Source organism: Amblyomma mixtum, chromosome 3 (genome assembly GCF_055824585.1).
Source record: "Amblyomma mixtum isolate Tamu chromosome 3, ASM5582458v1, whole genome shotgun sequence".
NCBI lineage: Eukaryota > Metazoa > Arthropoda > Arachnida > Ixodida > Ixodidae > Amblyomma > Amblyomma mixtum.
In genome coordinates, this window is record NC_143014.1 from 27662971 (window position 1) to 27681860 (window position 18890).

The following is an 18890-nucleotide window of genomic DNA, read 5'->3' on the forward strand; positions in this document are numbered from 1 at the left end:
CGGAAGGCAATTTATTGTTCCTTCTGTCTACTGCTACGTCTGGCGACTGTGCTGGACAAATTGATCAGAAAGAAAAATCAATATCAAGCGATCGGCAGCGAGAAGCAGATAGACGTCGCAGGAGGTCCGTCTTGTCATAGCCATTATCTGGCCATTATTATTTCCTTGGTAGCCACGCTGGCGCTGTCTGAAAAAAAACCTCGGCGTTGCGCTCAAATGAGAGCAGAATACCGTGCCTGCGCAAGGTTAGGAAATCTTCTACAAAAGGGCCTATGGAGAGCAGCTTTAAAAAGTGCCAAATAAGTAACTCGGAGTACGCTGGAGAATAGGCGCGCTCAGAAAGACGAAGCCGAGCTGCGAATCTTTCGCTGCAGGCGACTTATTGCCGCCTCCAGGGAGGGGGGTGGAGCTTACCTGGGAGAGCTTAGAGCGCAGGCGAGATTGCGACACGCCTGAAAGTGCGGCGTAATTATGAGGACGTTCTGTATAACACAATAGCAGTTGAGAACACGCTGCTGAAGCGGGGCTGGCGCACTCCCGTCGAAAAGGATGAAAAAAAAAAAAGGCAGTAAGCTTGCGAAAGGCTTTGCCATCAGAGGTGACTTCTTCGGGAGGATCGTTAACTGTAACCCAACGGCCGAAGCTTGTTACTTTCTGAAGTCTGCAATGCCTCACTGCCCGAAAAGGTTCGCCTGGTTGGCCTGGTTAAGTGCCTTCAGCTTTACGTCGGCATATTTCTTCCCCTTCACGACTCCGGGGCTTCCCACAGAAGGACACCATACACTTGTGCAACTGCACACTTGGCTAAGCTTAAACCCTACTGCTTCGACGCCCTCTAGGGCGCGGGTAAAAGAGAAGAAAAGCGTCAGGCAAAACCATTGTAAAACGGGCACCGCACTGCTGTGCTTAAAGCAGAAAAAAAAAACCCCCGCCGCCTGCCCTATTTTATCCTCTCTCTACTCTTTGCTTATTGCTTTACGGAACTTGACAGTGGTAGTGGCAAAACAGACCGCGCTGCAGTTACCTTTAACTGATTTAGGTATGAAAAGAAGCAGATGGAAAACACGAGAAATGACGCCCTTTTATCGCTTAAAGCGGAAACTGGAAGTAGATACTGAAGTTGAGCTGAGGCAGACGTGGGTGTAGCTTAAAAGGAATAATCAGCGAACCTTCGGAGTGTTTAGCTAGCACCAATGGAAACCTCAGATTCAATTTTTGCGCGCACTTCACTCCACAAACTGGTACTTTGTAGTGGATGCTCACATCCAGCAATATCGAATATCTAACATCCGCTGCTGCGGAAGCTGCTTAGTTATAGGAACGCCGCTCAACTATCTAGGTCTCATCTTTAACGATGAATTATGCGAAAGCCCTAGAGTATCAGAGGATATACCTTGGTTTGTCTTCCATGTCCATCCTCACTATCTGCAACGCCTGGAAGGCATTTACGTACTGGTTCCAGCAGGGTAAAAAATAATTATGCCTGACTCTGAAGGGCCGCACTGTGCATTTCACATTGCTTCCCTATTCATTGTTGTTTCGACGCTCAATACTACGATAATCTTCGCGTGAAGGGTCACAATAGCCGTTAAAACAGGGCAGCAAGGGGAGGATCAAGACAGAATGGGGGCAGTTTAAAAAAATGAGGCCTGCAACGAAGGAAGAAGAGGAGATAGAGGGTGCTGTTCAGAGTTCACACCGTCTAACCTTTGCGAGTCATGCGGTGTTCTTAACACAGCGCTATCCACCTTCCCTTATTGATGAAGCCATCAGCAGAGTTTCAAATCTGAACCGTAACCAAATACTGTAGGGGTACCGAAAAGATAACCGAAATGATTACACGACAAATCTTATTCTTACATTTAACAGTAACGGACTATGCAAGGCACGAATTATTTTCTTTAAATGATTTCTTGCTAGCAACTGTCTGTATTACTGTAAACATGTCCGGAGAAATATTTAATGCTTACGGTATTTGGTAAACCGTTTTCTGAAAACTGTAGTTCATACGAGGCCGGCAAACGTCATAATCCGGGATATTCCTTTCTCAACTTAAAATTTCTATCAAAATTGTGTAATATTTTTTTTTTCGTCTTAGTTCGTAGCGCTTTCCTATGTCTTCCAGTATTGTTACAAACCTCATCTATTCTCAGCTATCCATCCAGTGGGCGTCACTCTGCGCCACTTGGACTCTCGTCCTCTGACAGAATCCAAGATGATAGGGCCTTGGACAAAACCTTCGTTACAAAGGAAAGCGGTGAAAGCGCTCCTGAGGTTCTTAAAGGACTGTGGGTTGTGTTCCCGTCTATGAACTTAAAGCTTTAAGTGTGCGTCCTCTGTCTCGTGACATAGTGGTCGATGGACACTTGAAAAAGTAATTTCGTTGCCGCCCTTTTTTTCCTTGTTTTCCCCTTTGTTCCCCTCCCCACGTGTATGTTAGCCTGCTGGGCATCGCCTGGTTAACCTCGCTGCCTCTCCGTCATTCTGTTTTGCTCTCTCTCTACTCTTCGCTACGACAAGCGCGGTAAGCTGTCCGTGCCGATGCATTGTGTCACCTGACGAATCGCACGGGGAAAGCAAGGACGCAGACATAGCAGCACAACGGTTTTTCATCATCCCTCGTCCGCGAACTGAACAGAAACGCCCTGCCCTCAATGAGGGAACCTCCTTGGCGACGGCTGGTCTATTTCGGGAGCGGAAAAAAAAAAACTTTCTTTATATTCTTAAACTTCTGCACGGCGATTTCGCCTGATTAGTCGCTGCCTTCTAAAATTAGGGCTTTTCCACGCCAGCCATGTTTGTCTTCACCTCCCAACGAAAAGAGCTGGTATTATAAACGACGCATGTTCGTAAACGCACTACCAAATTTTGCTCCCCTAAAATTTTAGCTTCTGCCGTCAGGACCCTTAGCAAAGAAAACCTTTGTTTTCTGCACTGTGCGGGGCAGCTACTCTTTGTGAGTGAAGCGTAGCTATGCGACAGGAACGTGTGGTTTGGTGACCGTTTGTAGTTGCTTCGAAGAGGCTGCTATAGTAGTACGCGTCTCCTGCTTTTGACTGAAAAAATCAAATTACATGTATTCTATCCATGTATTTTTTACAGTGTGTCTCGCTTTCCACTCTTTCTTGCGGCACTGGGCGACACTTTCGCTTAGAGCGTTGCGATAAAAACGCCTGTTATTTTCCGGTTTGGAGGATAACCACTGGTCGGAGCTAATTTGTTTCTTGATAGTAGCTAAGCAGCTTGAAATGTTTGGAGGATTGCGTAGGTGGATTCACTCATAAACAGTGCTTCCTGCACTAAATAATCTTAATACTGCAGGATTATGCCAAACAGCACTGCTTCCATCAGCTTGCTGCCAAACATGAATATTAGTCTGTCCTACCCACGTGGTCACAAAAGATTACAAAGGTCAAGACAGCAGCAAGGAAAGCAGCAATCTCTTTCTTCCTTGCAGCGCCCTCCCGTACGGTGGAGGTGTTCTCCGATTGCCCGCCTGCTTCGTGATCCCATTCTTCAGCGCTTCTCTTTCGTCTTACGTAAGCGAGCAAATCCCTTTTATTTTCCTCTTTCAACATTCTTGCCTCTATCATGACGTCCACTGTTGACCTGAAGGTACGCTTTGTATTTTTAAGTTCCTGCACGTGCAACAGTTGAAAGGGCGGCGGAAACCCATTTAACTGTCCAAGTGGATCCGGGCAGAAAAAGGCCGCGCCCATGGAGGAAGGGAAACTCAGGAGAGGCCCTCGCTATCCGAGATGCACGCCAGAAAGTGTGCCTGAAGTCACGCGCTTTCGCAAGGACTACTGGGAGTCTGGCCGACGGTGCAGCACGGCGTCGTCTGCTACATTTTCTGCTGCGCATACGCAAGCGCAGTGAGAGGCGACCGGGGGGGGGGGGGGGGGGGGGGGGGTGTGTAGGAGGGAGCCAGCTTCAAAAAATGTGACGTAACCGCTTCTCCTAAGGTTTTTCCTTCCTATATTGTCGCGCTCGAGCTCGCCCACCGAATCGGAAGCACATGTGTCGTCAGCGGCGTACGTCGAGGGTAGAAAACCGCAGTTAGTTTCGGTTTCAAATACTTTTTTGCTCCTGGTGACTAGAGAAGAATTCATGTTTTAAAACCAATAATTCCTGCACTCGTACGCAGCGCGGCAGGCTGCGGCGAAGGTCGGATCGTTTGAGCCATCGGCAAACGAAGCCGCCCTGTTTTCGCGGAGAGGGGTTCGGATTTCACTCGGGGATGAAGCTTTTTCCGCCGGATGCGATGATACGACGCGACAGTTCCCTAAGCCCGGCGTATGTCTTCGATAATGCGTTGATGTGGAAGCCAGGGCGTCCATCGGTTCTGCGCACTGCTTCGCCCGCACGTGGTCACGTGCACCATCTGATGAAGCCTCATGGCGCGTAAGCTGCGTCGGTTTTTTGTCCCGTCTGCAGCAGTGGGTCAGTATTATGCATTAAAGAAAAACACCAAACAACAACATAATCAAACATGAAGGGTTAATGCTTCCATTAAACATAAGCGATGAGCGAAAAAAAAAAAAGACGCGGACAAGAGAACACACAAGACAGGACGGGAACGCAGAACAATTAAGCCAACAACACCGAACCACGTGGCAGCCACGGTGCTGACAGCCAACGAAAAGGAAACTCAACAGGTGCTGAAAACCGAAATCCACGACTCCATCCTGCCTTGTGCGTTCCCTTGTCCCCGTGTCTTTAGCGCTGGTCACTTATGTTTCAAGTAGGAAGCAACTTACTGAAACTGAAATTTTGATTAATTCCTTCAGGCTCATCATTGCTTCGATTAAAAAAAAAATATTTGCCCTCCTAATTATTAGACCCAGGCCTCAAGAAACAAATTTAGTTTTCCATTGGAAAACACGAATGAGCATTTCTTTTACACGCATGTACAAACTGCGTACAAAGTGCAACAGTTGCAGAAAGTGGTAATATCAAACATTCAGAACTGTCATATAAACAACTGAGGCGTTGCGGATACATGCTCTGTTTACAAGATGTATACGACGCTAGAAATCAGATTACTGTTGGCGCCATCTGTCTGCATAAAAACTGCGGAGAACGTGGCAGCAAGCTCCCTCATGGACTCTCACGTTGAAACAGTGAGGCTCCCGTTCAGAGGAAAAATAATAGTATGCAGTCTATGCGTGCAATGAGAATATTAAACGCAGGAGCATCTCTTAAACAACTTAGCGTTATAAGGCAGCTGATTTTCCCGAAAGAAAGGTTTATATAAACTTTAGGCCAGATTAAAACCCGTAGGTCTTGAGTCAACAGCCAGGCACGCTACCGACTATGCCACGTGTATACGTTGACTTTGCTGAGGTACAAGGGGAGAGGGGGTGGTTTGTGGGTGGTGTTGGCTTAATCTGAAGCTTCGTAATATGGTAATTAGTGGAGTGAACTAGAGACGTGCTAATTAGTGGGATACTAACATTATGGGCGTACAGTGCAGTGTGGAAGAGTTCAAAGGCAAGAATGTGGAAACTGTTGTGATAATTGTGAAAAATGTCTGAATATGAGCGAAGAAGAGTGAATACGTTTGAAGAGAGGCCGCTCAGGGGAGCCATTAACGCTGGCGCGTAAAAAACCTTGAAGGTGGAGCTTAAGTGCCCCCCTGATTTTTTTAGTTGCCTAGTTGGCATAAAAAAGCACCTTATTTGCGATGCTTAATTCTCCTGAAACAAAGAAATACGTACTAGGTGAAGCACACTGTAAGATGGTTGGTTTATGGGGTTTAACGTCCCAAAGCGACTAAAGCTACGAGGGACGCCGTAGTGGAGGGCTCCGGAAATTTCGACCACCTGGGGTTCTTTAACGTGCACTGACATCGCACAGCACACGGGCCTCGAATTTCTCCTCCAAAGAAATTCAGCCGCCGCGGCCGGGATCGAACCCACGTCTTTCGGGCCAGCAGCCGAGCCACTGAGCCACCGCGGCGGCCACACTGTAAGAGAAATTTGCGAATTGAAATTGCCTATAGTCGGATACAACGCAAAATGAAGCGGCTTTTCTCGTCGTCTTAGCACCCCATTCCAGTCAATGGTGTCGGCAGATTCTCATGAGCCCACTAGCGTAACTATGCAGGGAGTAGCAGATGAAAGGGGATGGTCTCCTCCTCCACTGTCACACTGCTGTCTGCATTGTTACGCAGGCAGGTTCACGAGAATCGGCCGAAGCTATGTGGAGGTCTTTTGACGGGGAAAATCCGCTTAGTTCTTGAGTTGTATCCAACTATATTTACATTACAAGGCTCATTAAGGGGTTAATGTACAACAAAAGCGATAAGTACTCCACGCGATAGTGTACACATCCAGTAGGGGGTATTAACTTTCAAGTTTGTTCCTACGTAAGCGGTACCTGGAGTTACGGCCGCGACCTTATAGACTCCTGGCAGCGGGGAAAAGGGATTTGCAGAACACGATATCCCGTACTCAAAATAGGCTCGCGGAAACAAATAATACTTACAGCAGAAAAAGAAGAAAAAAAATCGGAAACATCGGCGCAAAATCTGCGCGCGTAGCAGGTACGAACATTGTTATGTTTTTTTCCCGCGCGGTGGGTGGCTGGCACTGAGAAAGACGTGACGGTGCCGGGACACCTGGGCGGCGGCGGCGAGGCTTCCTGCATCTCGGCGGCGCTTCCGCGGATGCCGCCAGCATCGATTCCGCTGCCCCTCGTCTTCCACTGGCTCCGGAAGAAGCGTCGCGCCGACCCGGCAAGCATGGCATTGTTGTCGGCGCTCGGGGAACCACGGGAGGCTGGCTGGAGCAATTTTATGGAAGCTCTTCTTTCGTATATACGCTGCGTCCTATACATAGCCGCGCGCAAGAGGCTGGAACATCGAGACAGTGACAGCAAAGAGAGAAGGCAAAAACGGGGGTCGAACCTAACAAGGACGGGGTTAAGAAAAGGGAAAGCGGGAAAAGCGATCGGGTCATATTTTACGCGGCTTCGCTGCCCTGCGCTCCCGCGCCGCGCGACACTCTCCCCCGAGGGGCAGGCCGGCCGCGCCTTATCGTGGCGGCCCCGGCTACGACGAAGCCTTTGGGCCCAAACAATACAGTTTTTCGTTCTTTGCCGTTGTCGTCCGTGTCCGCCCGCAGTTTCTGCTTTTCGCGTCCCCCTCGGCCTCCTCGGCTGCTGCCGCGGACAAAATACAAACGCGATTCGGCTCCGACGACGCATTGCCCTCTCCGTTTTCTTTTCCTCTCGTTGTGCTTGCTTCCTTTCCTGAGCTATAACAGAAGACCTATAGCGGCGACCTGCGTGCTTCTTTTTCCGATTCTCCGTTTTCTGCCCATGCCTTGTTGTATTGTGCCAGCGTCTGTGCGCGGTTCGCAGCAGCCCTTCTTCCCCTCCTTACCACCCACATATTTCACGGCCTCTTTCGCCTGACCGCCAGCGCTGCCTGTGAGATCAATGTCGCGCCTTACTGACTTTTTCTTTTCCTCCAGAAAGACTTGGCGGTGGTGGGCGGCAGGCGTGCAGATCCTGAGGGAGATCTGCACTGGCTGAACACCGTAGATGGCTCGAGCGAGAGCTGCGCATGAAGAACGGAGAACGTGCCCGCAAAACGCTGCGCACCGCCTACTCTGTTGGCTGGAACCGAACCGTGCGTAGAAAAACCACCCCCGGGGATGGAGGAAAGCCTCACGAGCCCTGCTGTACCGGTTAACCGCGGGATCTCACTGTACAACGGGAACGGGAGCGCGGTCGAATCGGCGACTGTTTTTTTTTTAAAAGCGAACTGCAGTCAGTCATACCAATCTAACAACAAGCGGAGAATTCGCCGCACCACTTCGGCGTATTTTACTTACACCCACTTAAATTTCCCAAAGGCGCAGTACGACAACTTAACACTGACAGAAAAAAAAGAGGGTAGTGGTCGTGGGAAGAGTTGTGCATAACCATTTAGCAGTTTAGTCAGTATATTTAGCAGACCCTTTCTAATGAATGCCAGATGAAAGAGGCTTCATCTTCAGCGTCTGTACTCTTAAATGTAGATGTTCGGTATTGTACGATGCTTGTGAATTTGGAGCAGCAAAAAAAAAAAAAAGAAACGTGTGGAATGAAGCGATCGGGAAGTTATCACTTACTAGACGCTTGCATAATCATGAGCGTGAATCGAAAGCATATGTTCACAGGAACAAAGACAACGCTCGAAAGAAGTCACAACTCCACCGGGAATTGGTTGCCAGTTGCTACTAGAGCTCCCGCAGCTGATGCTGACTCAATGCCACTCAGTGAATTCTGGCATGGTACATGCTGGTCACGAGGCGGACTGGAGGGATGGGCTGTGCATTAACTGCCTTTAGAAACTACTGAAACGCGGCCGCCGTGAATGTAACGTTCATTACAGGAAGAGACCATAGCCACGGAGCCAACGCCGCGTGTATGGCCACTGAGCGCCGCGCGGCAATTGCAAGTGTTTCCTGTGCCATTTCTTTCCTTTGAGCTTCCATCTCGGCCCAAAAAGTGGTCACCACGCTCCTCTACTCGCACATTTTCCGCTCATTTTCTGCAATTACATGGTCCTCACGAACGAGACTTGGGCAGCTAAATAGGCGCATGTGTGACGCCCTCTGGCGGGTCACGGTCCCTCTGTTCCTCATAGTTATGACTATAGGCTTCAAAGCTGTCCCGAGGCGCTTGATTTTTCAGCCGTCCATGAGTAGCAATGTGCAGAATTCTATACCGGAACGCGTGGCACGTGATACGTCGGTGATAGTGCCTAACTGCACCAGCCGGAGAACACCTTTGCTGTTGAAGTGCTAGTTCGATACTCGCTCAGTCGGAAACGGCTGCGTGGCTCTGGTCTGCCAGTCGTCCACCCACAGAAAACAAAGGTTTCGCTCAACAAGTGTACGGACGCACAGCGTGGAGCCGTCGACACAGCTTTCCCTGCCGCCCTTTCCAATGGCCTGTGATGCCGAACAATGATTGCATGTATTCTGAAAACTTGAGGTACATTGATGTAACGAAGGCTAAAAATCGACTTCTCGATGATAAATAAATTCACCTGACTGCTCGCTGCAGAAACAGGGGAAAAAAAGACAGGGGGGAAAAAATGAAGAAATCGGGTGCTTCTTCCACTCAATGTGCACGGTCGTCGATTTTTGGAAGAACTCAGAAGAGCCTTCAGCCAGAACATATCCCCCTCTCTGCTCTACTCTTTGTGGCACGTGAATATGGAGGAGCCGGAGTGAACGACTGTCCACGCCTGCACGACCCTTATCCCGTCGCACCTCCAGTTTGACCCTCAGCCGGTCCATAAGGCAGGCCACATTTCATTCTCCTGGAAGGGGGCGGGGTTGCAGAGCGAGCGGGAGGCGGACCAAGGCGAAAAAATGAAGCCAGCGACGGGTGGGCGAGAAAAAAGCGCAGAAATACCAGGCGAGGCCGGAGGACGGACAGCTGTTTGCAGAGCAGGAGCCAAACTCCGCAGCGGGGCGTGGACACAGGGTGGAGTGATGAAGAAGAGGAGAGAGTGCCGGTAATTACCCGCGCAGAAGAGCAGAAAACGTCAACAGTTTAGCCCAGATACGACGGGAGAAAAATAGGACGTGCTCGGCAATAAAGCGGCCCCGGCCATACGCCGGCGCCGGGCAGAGCATCAGGGCACAGGTTAAGTGGGAGTAGCGAGCGTGCCGAGAAGAATGTGGGCAGAGAAAATGATGGCTCGAGGTAACTAAAAAAAAAAAAGAACCTACGAGAGAGAGAAAGCGCGCTAAGGAGAGACGACGACGGGGACACTGCAGAATTGGACGATAAGAAGCATTCGCCGCCGCTGAGCGACTTTTTAGGTGCTTAGATAATTCTGCAAGAATGGCTTCCAAAGCGAGGGCCAACTTTTTGGCTGAAGTGGAAGAAGAAGAAGATTCTTCGGGAGAAGGAAGAAAAAGAAGAAACCCTTACCCGGCATTGTCTTTCTTTTTGTCCTTCGTTTTTCGTACCAGAGTGTTACGGTCCAATGCACCCCCCCCCCCCCCCCCCCCCACACACACACACGCACACACACACGCACGCACACGCCAAAACGAAAAAAAAAAAGAGCAGGAAATCGGCGTACTTGGTGATTTGGAAAGGAGCCAGGGGCGAGCCGTCTCGTCCCCAGGAGATGCTGATTGGTTCGTCGCCGGTCACGTGACACTGGATGGTGACCTCGGCGCCCCTGCGTGCCTGGAGAACCCTGGACATGCCGGACACGTGCGGACTGTCTGCAAACCACAAATGCGCCGGTCAGCCCCTCACAGCCCCTCTGGCAGACGTGCTCGAATTGTCACTAATAGCGACAAAAATCAAACTAGTGTTCTCAAGCTGTGAAATCCATGCTAATTGTGGAGCTGAAAGTCCTGAAGCGACACACGGGCTATGAGGGACGCCGTAGTGGAGGGCTCCGGATTAAATTTAGACCACCTGGGGTCCTTTACCGTTCGCAGACGTCGCACTGCACATGGGCACCATTGTGTGCTTCGTCTGCATCGAGACACGGCCGCCGCGGCCGGAATTGAAACCAGGTCTACCGGCTCAGTAGCCAAGCGTCCGAAACACTGAGACACCGCGGCGAATTGTATGCTGCAGTATGTGTAGTTGTTGCGCTTTCCTCAGAAACGAGGGTTAGGAGAAAAAGAAGGTTGTGCAGGCCTTACGACACATATTGGCCTAAAATTGTCAAGATTAATTAACCTACTCCGCATGCCTCGCCTCTTTTGACCATCACTCGTCAAACGGACTTCGAAAATGCGCGTACCAAACGCTTGGAGCAAGCTCGTAACTCAATATTTATTATTACTGGCAGCAAATGTTATAACAAGCCATCAGATATAAATTGTATTTCTCCCATAGTGCTTATCGAAAGGCGTTTAATTAATTAAGGAATTCTTGGAGCTTTCTTTCGCAAGTTTCATAAAGGGACATAACGAACTACGAAGATGAATGACTTTAAGAGCAGGGAAAAGAAAAAACAAAAGGCGTAGCATCTTTCACATAAAGTACTTTTTTTTTTCATACGCACACATACACACACAAAAAAAGAAAACCACTCTGTACGACCTCGACCCTGCTTACATACACGGTTGCGTACGAAGAGATGAACTATAATGGTAGGTCGAGTAAGGGGTGTTATGAATATGCACTGAAGAAATCACATACACCACGCCACTTGTGTTAACTGAAAGAAGTGTGAGGAAAGAAGATAATATGTTAGACCAGTCACTACAGGTCACGAAGTTGCAATTTTTTTTGTTGTTGTTGCCACTTCCTAAGAAGGTCAGTAGTGCTTGCAGCTGGTATCGCTTTGGACCGACTGTTGAGTACTACCCAGGACCCTGAGGTCTGGTAAAGTCACTTGAATAAAATTTAATGTGACCGCCAACTTCGGGGCCAGATTTAAGAAGCAGTTCGCACATCCCCGTTCCGTAACATCGGACTTATTGGTAGGCGCATGTGTTCTGCCTTGTACAACGCCATTGAGACGCGTTGAGGCTGGCTTCCGGTGGCTATTGTTATGTGCGCTCTGTTCGGTCCCTGATCAACCTCGTGTGCAACAGCTTCGTGAATGCGTTCCTCTGCCCTTAAGCGTACGAGAGCGAAAGGCGAAATGCGCAGTGGGATGCCTTGCAACAGATGCTCTGCGAAGGCCGGTAACTAAGCACGTACTACATGCGCTGCATTGCCACCCATCTTTAGTCTTGCGCAAACTTGACTGCGGCTACATGCCAGGAAGCTTGCGTCCTTTTTGGGTCACCGCAGGGTGCCCACTTTTTGCCTCGAAAGAGGGTCGCGGTCTTTCGAAGCCCGTCGTGTAGTTTCGGACAACCGCCGGGCCGCGCGCACGGCTTGCGTCCAACATCTCCCGGCTGATGTTTCCCCGAACTCCTAGTCCCAGCGGTCACCGGCTAGTTGGCACAAGGCTCCATTTTATGGATGTACTACCTCTCCCAGCGGCCGAACGCTTTTCCGTGACGACGAGGTGGTGTTTGTGTCGAGGGCGATTTACGCCTTCGTTGCCAACGGTGCAGCAACCCTAGATTTCGCGCAACTCTCTTCTTGCGTCGCCATTTTTTTTGCCCCTCCTGGCCGTCACGATTTTAATGGCCTCCGTGTGTAAAAGGAAGAAAGGACATCGTCCTGGTCATCTTCCCGTACGGCCTCGATATCCCTGCTTTCGCTTTTCTGTTATCCTTGGGGCGTTGTTACAAGAGGCGTGATTTCGATTAAACGCGTCGCGCGCGACGCGGCCAAAGAAGCCGGTCTCTGGATGTCGATCATTTCTTTCCCCTTTCCGCCCCTCTTTCACTTTCCTGACAGAAACAACCGCAGTAAGAAGAAAAGCCAAGCTGCGCTTCCTCCCCGATTTTCTTCCACCGCTTGTGAAAGACGGCCGAGGCCGCTGTGGGTTTTCATTTCGCGCGGCGGCCGGCCGTAAAAATGGCCAGCGACGGCATCGCGCGCGAAGCCTCTTAAAAACCTTAATCGCGCGGATACGTCGTCATTGTGCCGAGCGGCCTCTTTTTTCCCCCGGCCGCTGCCGGTCGCAGCGCGCACCTCGGCCGCTGCGTTTCCTTCAGCTGCTGCTGCTGCGGTGGCCGCGACGTCTCCACCCCATCGCGATGGTGGCCGTCTTTATGACGCCGCCGCTGTCCGAGAAGTGAATCGTTTTCCCTGGCGCGAGGCGGGCGCGTTTTTACGCGAGTTTTACGAGTCTTGCTCAGGGGATGACTGCGCTGTCCGTTCCGTTCTTCGGACGGCTCCGCCACTAAGAGGAGATCTCGCGCGAACGTGTTCCTGCCCTTCTCTTACCCCCTCTCCGCCGTTTTCGCTTCTTTATTTTCCCCCAGTCATATTCGGTGGCCCATTCTTTATAGATATCTGTCCATAACGAGGTCCCGGACAATCTCGCTGAGGTAGTCCTGTATTTCCATCCTGTGGGTAGACATAAAAAGCGCGTCGCGGTCGGGTTTTTTTTTTTTGCGCGCGTGTGTGCGGACGTTGTTCTGTATTTGTGTGCATGCGTTTATGCAGCGCGAAATCGCGATCGTCGTGTCTGACCGTATCCAAGACGGCTGCAGGGAAGGTGAAAAGTTTTTCTTCTTAACTGTTTACATCTCCCTTGTACTGTTTATGGGTTGATCTCCACTGTTGGCCATGTACTGGAGACGCTTTCGCCTTCATCAATTGACTTTGCGGGTCTTAGTCCGTCCTGTTATTAAACATGCTATCTTGCTGTTTTTTTCCCATGACAGTGGAGATCTACTGAGCCCCAAAATAACTGCCTGAATCTTTAAATACCCTCTCTGCGCGCTTGAAAGAAGGCCTTAGCAATTAAAAGGTTTATTTCGTGCGTCTGACACACCACCGAACAAGCGGCGTACCTTTAAAAGGTAATTTTTGTGTGAAAAACATGCATATGCCACATCTTGGCGCACAGCTAAGGAAGAAAAGTGGTTCGAAGACCAACTTTTTACATTCAATTTTATCACAATGTTCTTTGCAGATGAGGGTGGTAGGCGAGTATTCCGCGTACTCTAAAATAACAAGAGTGAAAGGCAGGCTATGAATCTTCTCATGGGTAGATTGAGGAGACGCCGGGAACGAGCGGCTGCCACCCCAGCAAGGAGCTTTAAAAAAAAAAAAAAAAACTTCATATCCATTTACAACAACATGCTCCCCTGGCTTTTTGATAAGCTTTGCCTGAAGTGCGCCCATCCTTTATCGCGGAAAGTACAATCTCACCCTTGAGTTAAAGCGCGCAGGCACTACGATTTCTATTTTTTTAAACAATCTGATGCGCCCGCTCCCGTGGCTGGCTAATAACAGCGACTAATTTTGCGAACAAAAACGGAGCAGGTTGAGCGCGCCACTCGGCGTACCTCGCGCACAAAAGCACGCAGCCACGCTCTATCCGCGCGCTGGTTGGCCTGGTCGTTGTGGCCGTACATCGCGAGAGCATAACGCAATTTGCGTGAGCGTCGCGTCGAAGTTGAGAAGTGCGCGCACGGAATTTATGAACGCGATCGTCGCGGGCGCACGTTCTTCTTTTATACGCTATATTGGCTCCCCATACGCCGACCAATAGAGGAGAACAGGTGAACGGAAGAACCACGGGCGAGGGAGGCGCAGGTTGGGCTGCGTTTGCGTTTCAAAGGGGATGAATGGAGAAAATGTGGAGGGGAGCCATCATTTTTCTTTCGGCTGGGGCAAGCCGCTTCCGTCATTGGTCGTGATTTATGGAGTCTCGGGGCCAGAGAACACTATTCCTCTCCTTCGCAGCCCCCTCCCTCCAGCTCTGACAGCATCCATTGCAACCGAAGCAGTTCGGGTTTCATGGGAGCCCTCCTCGGAGTCGGTCTGCTCCACTGCGTGACGCGCTCCGCGACGGCGACCCGCTTCCCAGCGCGCCCCCTCTCCCTCTACGCCGCGCTCACAGCGAGTCTTCGCCTGCTTGGTCCCCGTCGTTGAATAAGCTGTGCACGCTTGGGAAACCGCTTTCGAATTCCTCTTGCCTCGCGGGACGACTTGCGCGAGGTGCGAGCTTGTCACGCCTGATTCAACAATGCTTTGCGGTGACGCCTGCCGAGAACAAGGACGGTGTGGATTGGGCTGTGACCGCTTGCGCGCGCCTTGCGTACGCTGCGCGATACAGACTGACACAACCGCTCGGATTCGCTTCAGTGTGCAGTTGTCATGGCTTTATAACCGCGATAATGACAAGCTCTGCAGCATGGCTAAATTATTCAATAAATTTTAAGGCAGCTCTGCAAAAGAGCAGCGTAAAAGACAACAGCAATGAAGTCGATCCCCTCCACAGTGGCAAGCGTACCAGCGCTATTTAGTGTGCCTCACCTTTCCCTTCTTTCTCTTTTTTTTTGCCACGAAAAACCATTCATTGAACGTGTCCTAACCGATCGCCGACCTGGCCTTGTAAGAGTCGATATTTCGCGTTGTTCAGCTAAAATCTGGATGCTGCGTTCTACCTGAAGGTAAACAAGTAACTAAAATCTGTAAGCGACAGAAAAGTAAGTCCTTCACTTACCAGCGAAACCGAAACACATCGGTGGGCTGGTGTCTGCCATGCGTCATGATTGATTTAGCAGCGCGAAATAGCGGTGCAAAACATCGTTGTCATGCCAGGAACGCAGCCGCTGCCAAGCAAAGGTAATCAAGGGGCGCGCGTTCAGCGAGTGAGCGTGAAAGCAAATCAAGTCGGCTGTCTTTGCCCATTGCTTTGTTTCGTGTCTGGACGGAACGCTTGTTTATCGACGGGGGCGTACTCGCGAGATTGGGTCTTTTCCGCAATTAGAGTGTGCTTGAGGAGGAGCACGCTTTACAGAAGCTTGAGCTTGGGAGCCGAACGCGGGGCGACCCATGTTCTTGACTTTACTCGATGCAAACAGCCGTCTGTTTGTGCTTGTAATTGCGTGCACTGAGCGAAAATGAGTGCAGAAGGCTTTAACATAAGCGATGTTATTTTTTTTTTCTGGGCTGGTGTAAATACTGCTTAACAGATTGATTCGTGTCACGACAGCCTTGACGCAAGTTTAGAGGACAGGTTACGCAGAGTGAACTTTGTATTATAGGTTCCTACGTGACCATACGTGTACCATTTATCGATAAAACATTTACGCACAGTGCGTTGAAACCGTGCGCTCAAGCACCTGCAGCTTTTAATGTCGGGGTCTTGCCTGAACGGTGCGATATAGTAGCGAAAATTTCAGCGGTAGTTTTTCTCCTCAGATCACCGACAGTTCGGACAATGAAACGATCGCCATGCATCCAAGTTTGACAGTCTTCACTTTGTGCGCCCCCGGTTAAACGTTTTTGCAGACAAATGAACTTGAAATTATCAACTTGAGCATTCACAGTGTTAAATTTTTTCATGCCTGCAGTCATGCGGTTGGATAACGGAATACAGTTGGATAACGGAATACACAAAAGAAGCGATGGCTGCTCCTAAGCAGCACTTGAAGGACGTGGCGCAAAAAGTTGTCTGCTGAGATAATAGTGCAGCCTCTGCGGAAACGAAGAAAAGTGCAGCTTCTCGTGGCTGTTTTTCGTTTTTGTGGCTAATTCTACCGCTCAATGCTCTCGAGGCAAAAGCAAAAAAAAAAAAAATTAACTAAACAAAAGGATACCACTGCTCTCACTATGTCTTTCATCAGATGAGGAGCACTTAATTAGCCCACTGTAGAAATCTCCTCGGAGCGATGTGCAATGAAGCCGAAGCGGTGACGAGCAGAGGACGTTACTTGTTTTTGCGACGCCTAACGCGCATGGTGCTTCAGCCTGTTACACTTTTTTAGGAAATAATGAGCTTCTGGGCAATGAAAAAGTTAGTGACCTGCAGTGGTGCCCTCAGAGGCTACTTTATCCTGCTTAACATTGGCTATATGTCCACGGGTCGGTGCTACCGTGGACCCGGTGCAAATGGTATAAACAAATACGATCAGAGGAATGAACGAGGCAAACGAAGGTATTGCATTTTCAAAAAAGGAAGCAGAGCGCTACTCACTGTTGACAGTCAGCGTGACAGTGGTGCTGATGGCGGGACCGACGCCGTTGGAAGCCTCGCACAGATATCGACCCCTGTCCTCGCTGAGCACCGATACGATGGTCAGCGAACCGTTTTCCAGCACGTGGATGTGGGGGCTGCTCACGATGCTGTGAAACTCCCGCAGCTCGCCGCCTGCGAAAGGAGACAATAACACGGCTGACATATCGCTTCAGGACTCTGCCAGACAGTCGTCTGTATAGGGCGAACACTACGCCGGTGTATCGTTTCTCCGTGCCTAATACAAACGCTGGCTTATTTCAGATGGACTCACAGGCAATTTTAGCAAAAATCGCCGGGTGCATCGATCATGAACGCCAATTTGCAGATGATAAACTTCTCTATCGCTGCGGCCGCAAGGACAAACTGACCAGAGCATACAGCAGAGAAGCATCATGCGAGGTCGTGTCACTGTTTGCAAGCTGGCCGCAAGCACCGTGTGGTGGACGCTTCAGTCAGAAAAGTTTGTTTCAACACCAAACGTTCAAGGATCGAGAGGGGGGATGGGGGCTAAATAAATAAGTTATAAAATTGACTACATTTGTTTTGCGGGGTTCTGTTGAAGTGACATTGAACACGTGAACATCTGTGCGTGAATTTTACTATAGGATACGGGTAGACACGGCTGACAGCGCTGTTTAGGTTGGAATTAGTGCTCCGGGAGAAATGACAAACTTTCTGCGAAAAGTGTTTTGTTGGCCGCGGAAAAAGAAGAAACGGCATGACGACGCCGTGTTACTGTTGGTGACACCATATGGCAAGAGGACTTTGAGCGTTTCTTATGCCAAATCATCCAGATATGCATTAAAAAAATTGTGCATTCCCAGCTTCTTCGCTTCGCTCGGTGCAGCTATGGTGGGCAGCTCATCCTTAATTGCATTGTTCTTTGCTACTGTGCCCTTCGATGAACCTTTTATGGAGGAACAGTGTAGTAACTGCTGCACCACCCGCATCATGCATTATTAAATTTTATGCATTATGCTACTCTTCAGAGCAGAGAGCACGCATATGTGAAAATCGTGATCGCTTTAAGTTAGTTTCGTATTTTACACATTTTCCTTATCACATCGTGATTTACATGGGCTAAGCCATTCTTTGTAGTTGTTTTGTTCAGATCGCTATTTATCGGCATCATATGTCCCCAAACCACTGGCTGTGGCCCACGAATACAACAAAATTCCCAAGTCGTCCACCAAGCGCAAAACTGCGCGTGGCGTCGTTGCCATTGCTACTGAGCTCAGAAGCTCCTTGATGACCCCTTGCGAAGTGTGTGACATGTCCCCGTCTACCTTCATCCCCGTAATGGTATGCACTGCAGCACAGTCAATGGCCTTGTTGGGTTCAACATGCTCGTGCGACCCCCCGCCATCTATGTTGAAGTAAGCGTTAAAGAACTACACTTTGGTGTTAACTTGAGCCTCAGGGAGACATAGCACGTCCACTGCGTCTTTATTCGAAAAAAAAAATGTCTTTGTAGCCGCACATGCCTGCACATGCCTTTTGAAAGCTACCGCAGCATTCTCCTGCGAGTGGCCGAGAGGGTTGACCAGCAGCGAGTAAAAATCAACGAGGTAATGCGCCACAGTGGTGCATGAGCGGTAAAACGCCATATACAAAGCGGTGACCCTATATAAGGTCATATTAGGCTGTCCGGCGCTCGTACCACGGCTGCTCATTCTTTGCGTCCCTAATTGAGCCCTGCACAGAAGTACTGGAGGCCGCGGGGTAACTGCATTTCTACGAAGACGCATATGCAAAAATCCCGGACAATGAAAATATTGTTGGAGATAGTACTGCCTGTACATTTATTGCGCATCCTTGCCTCAATACTGAATCGACGCCTAGATTTTTTTCGTATTTTCGCGAGATAGTTTGAATACTGCTGCGTCACATTTCGTTGCCACTAACGAAAGTAAAAGCTGTGTGCGCAGCATCCTTGATGCAGGAAAACTGCGACAGAAATGTCCTTTTTGCAGACGCCAAGGAAGCGAAGTAACGATCACTGAGCAGCTCTTCTCGGACCTGAGTAACACCGCTGTATTGCGACTCTCTCTGTTATGGTGCTAATTAGTTCACTTGCTGCCTATTCCTTTCCTTCGCTGCCTCACGCCTCTTAGCGCGCGCGTCTGTACCGGTTTTGGGAGCTTGGGAAAATGGTTACCGATGTCCGCGGGAATGATCGGCACAGCGGCGCGGCTTGCCTTCAGGACGCGAGAGGCCGCCACCGCCAGCCTGTCTCGAAAGACAGCGGGTGCCGGCGGGAAAGCGGCTTACAGGATTGCGGGCTATATTTAGGTACGCAGTCTTAGAACGAGCG

The 18890-nt window shown here is 49.9% G+C and overlaps 1 protein-coding gene across 1 annotated transcript in view; it reads right to left on the minus strand.

Moving 5' to 3' along the window:
* LOC149349505 (cell adhesion molecule Dscam1-like) overlaps nucleotides 1–18890 on the minus strand; it is a 522475-nt gene that overhangs the window by 32882 nt on the left and 470703 nt on the right. Inside the window, exons 12-13 of the mRNA XM_089578475.1 lie at nucleotides 16535–16708; nucleotides 10094–10241 (exon numbers count right to left, since the gene is read on the minus strand). Coding sequence (XP_089434601.1) covers nucleotides 10094–10241; nucleotides 16535–16708 — 322 coding nt within the window. The remainder of the gene's footprint in view (nucleotides 1–10093; nucleotides 10242–16534; nucleotides 16709–18890) is intronic.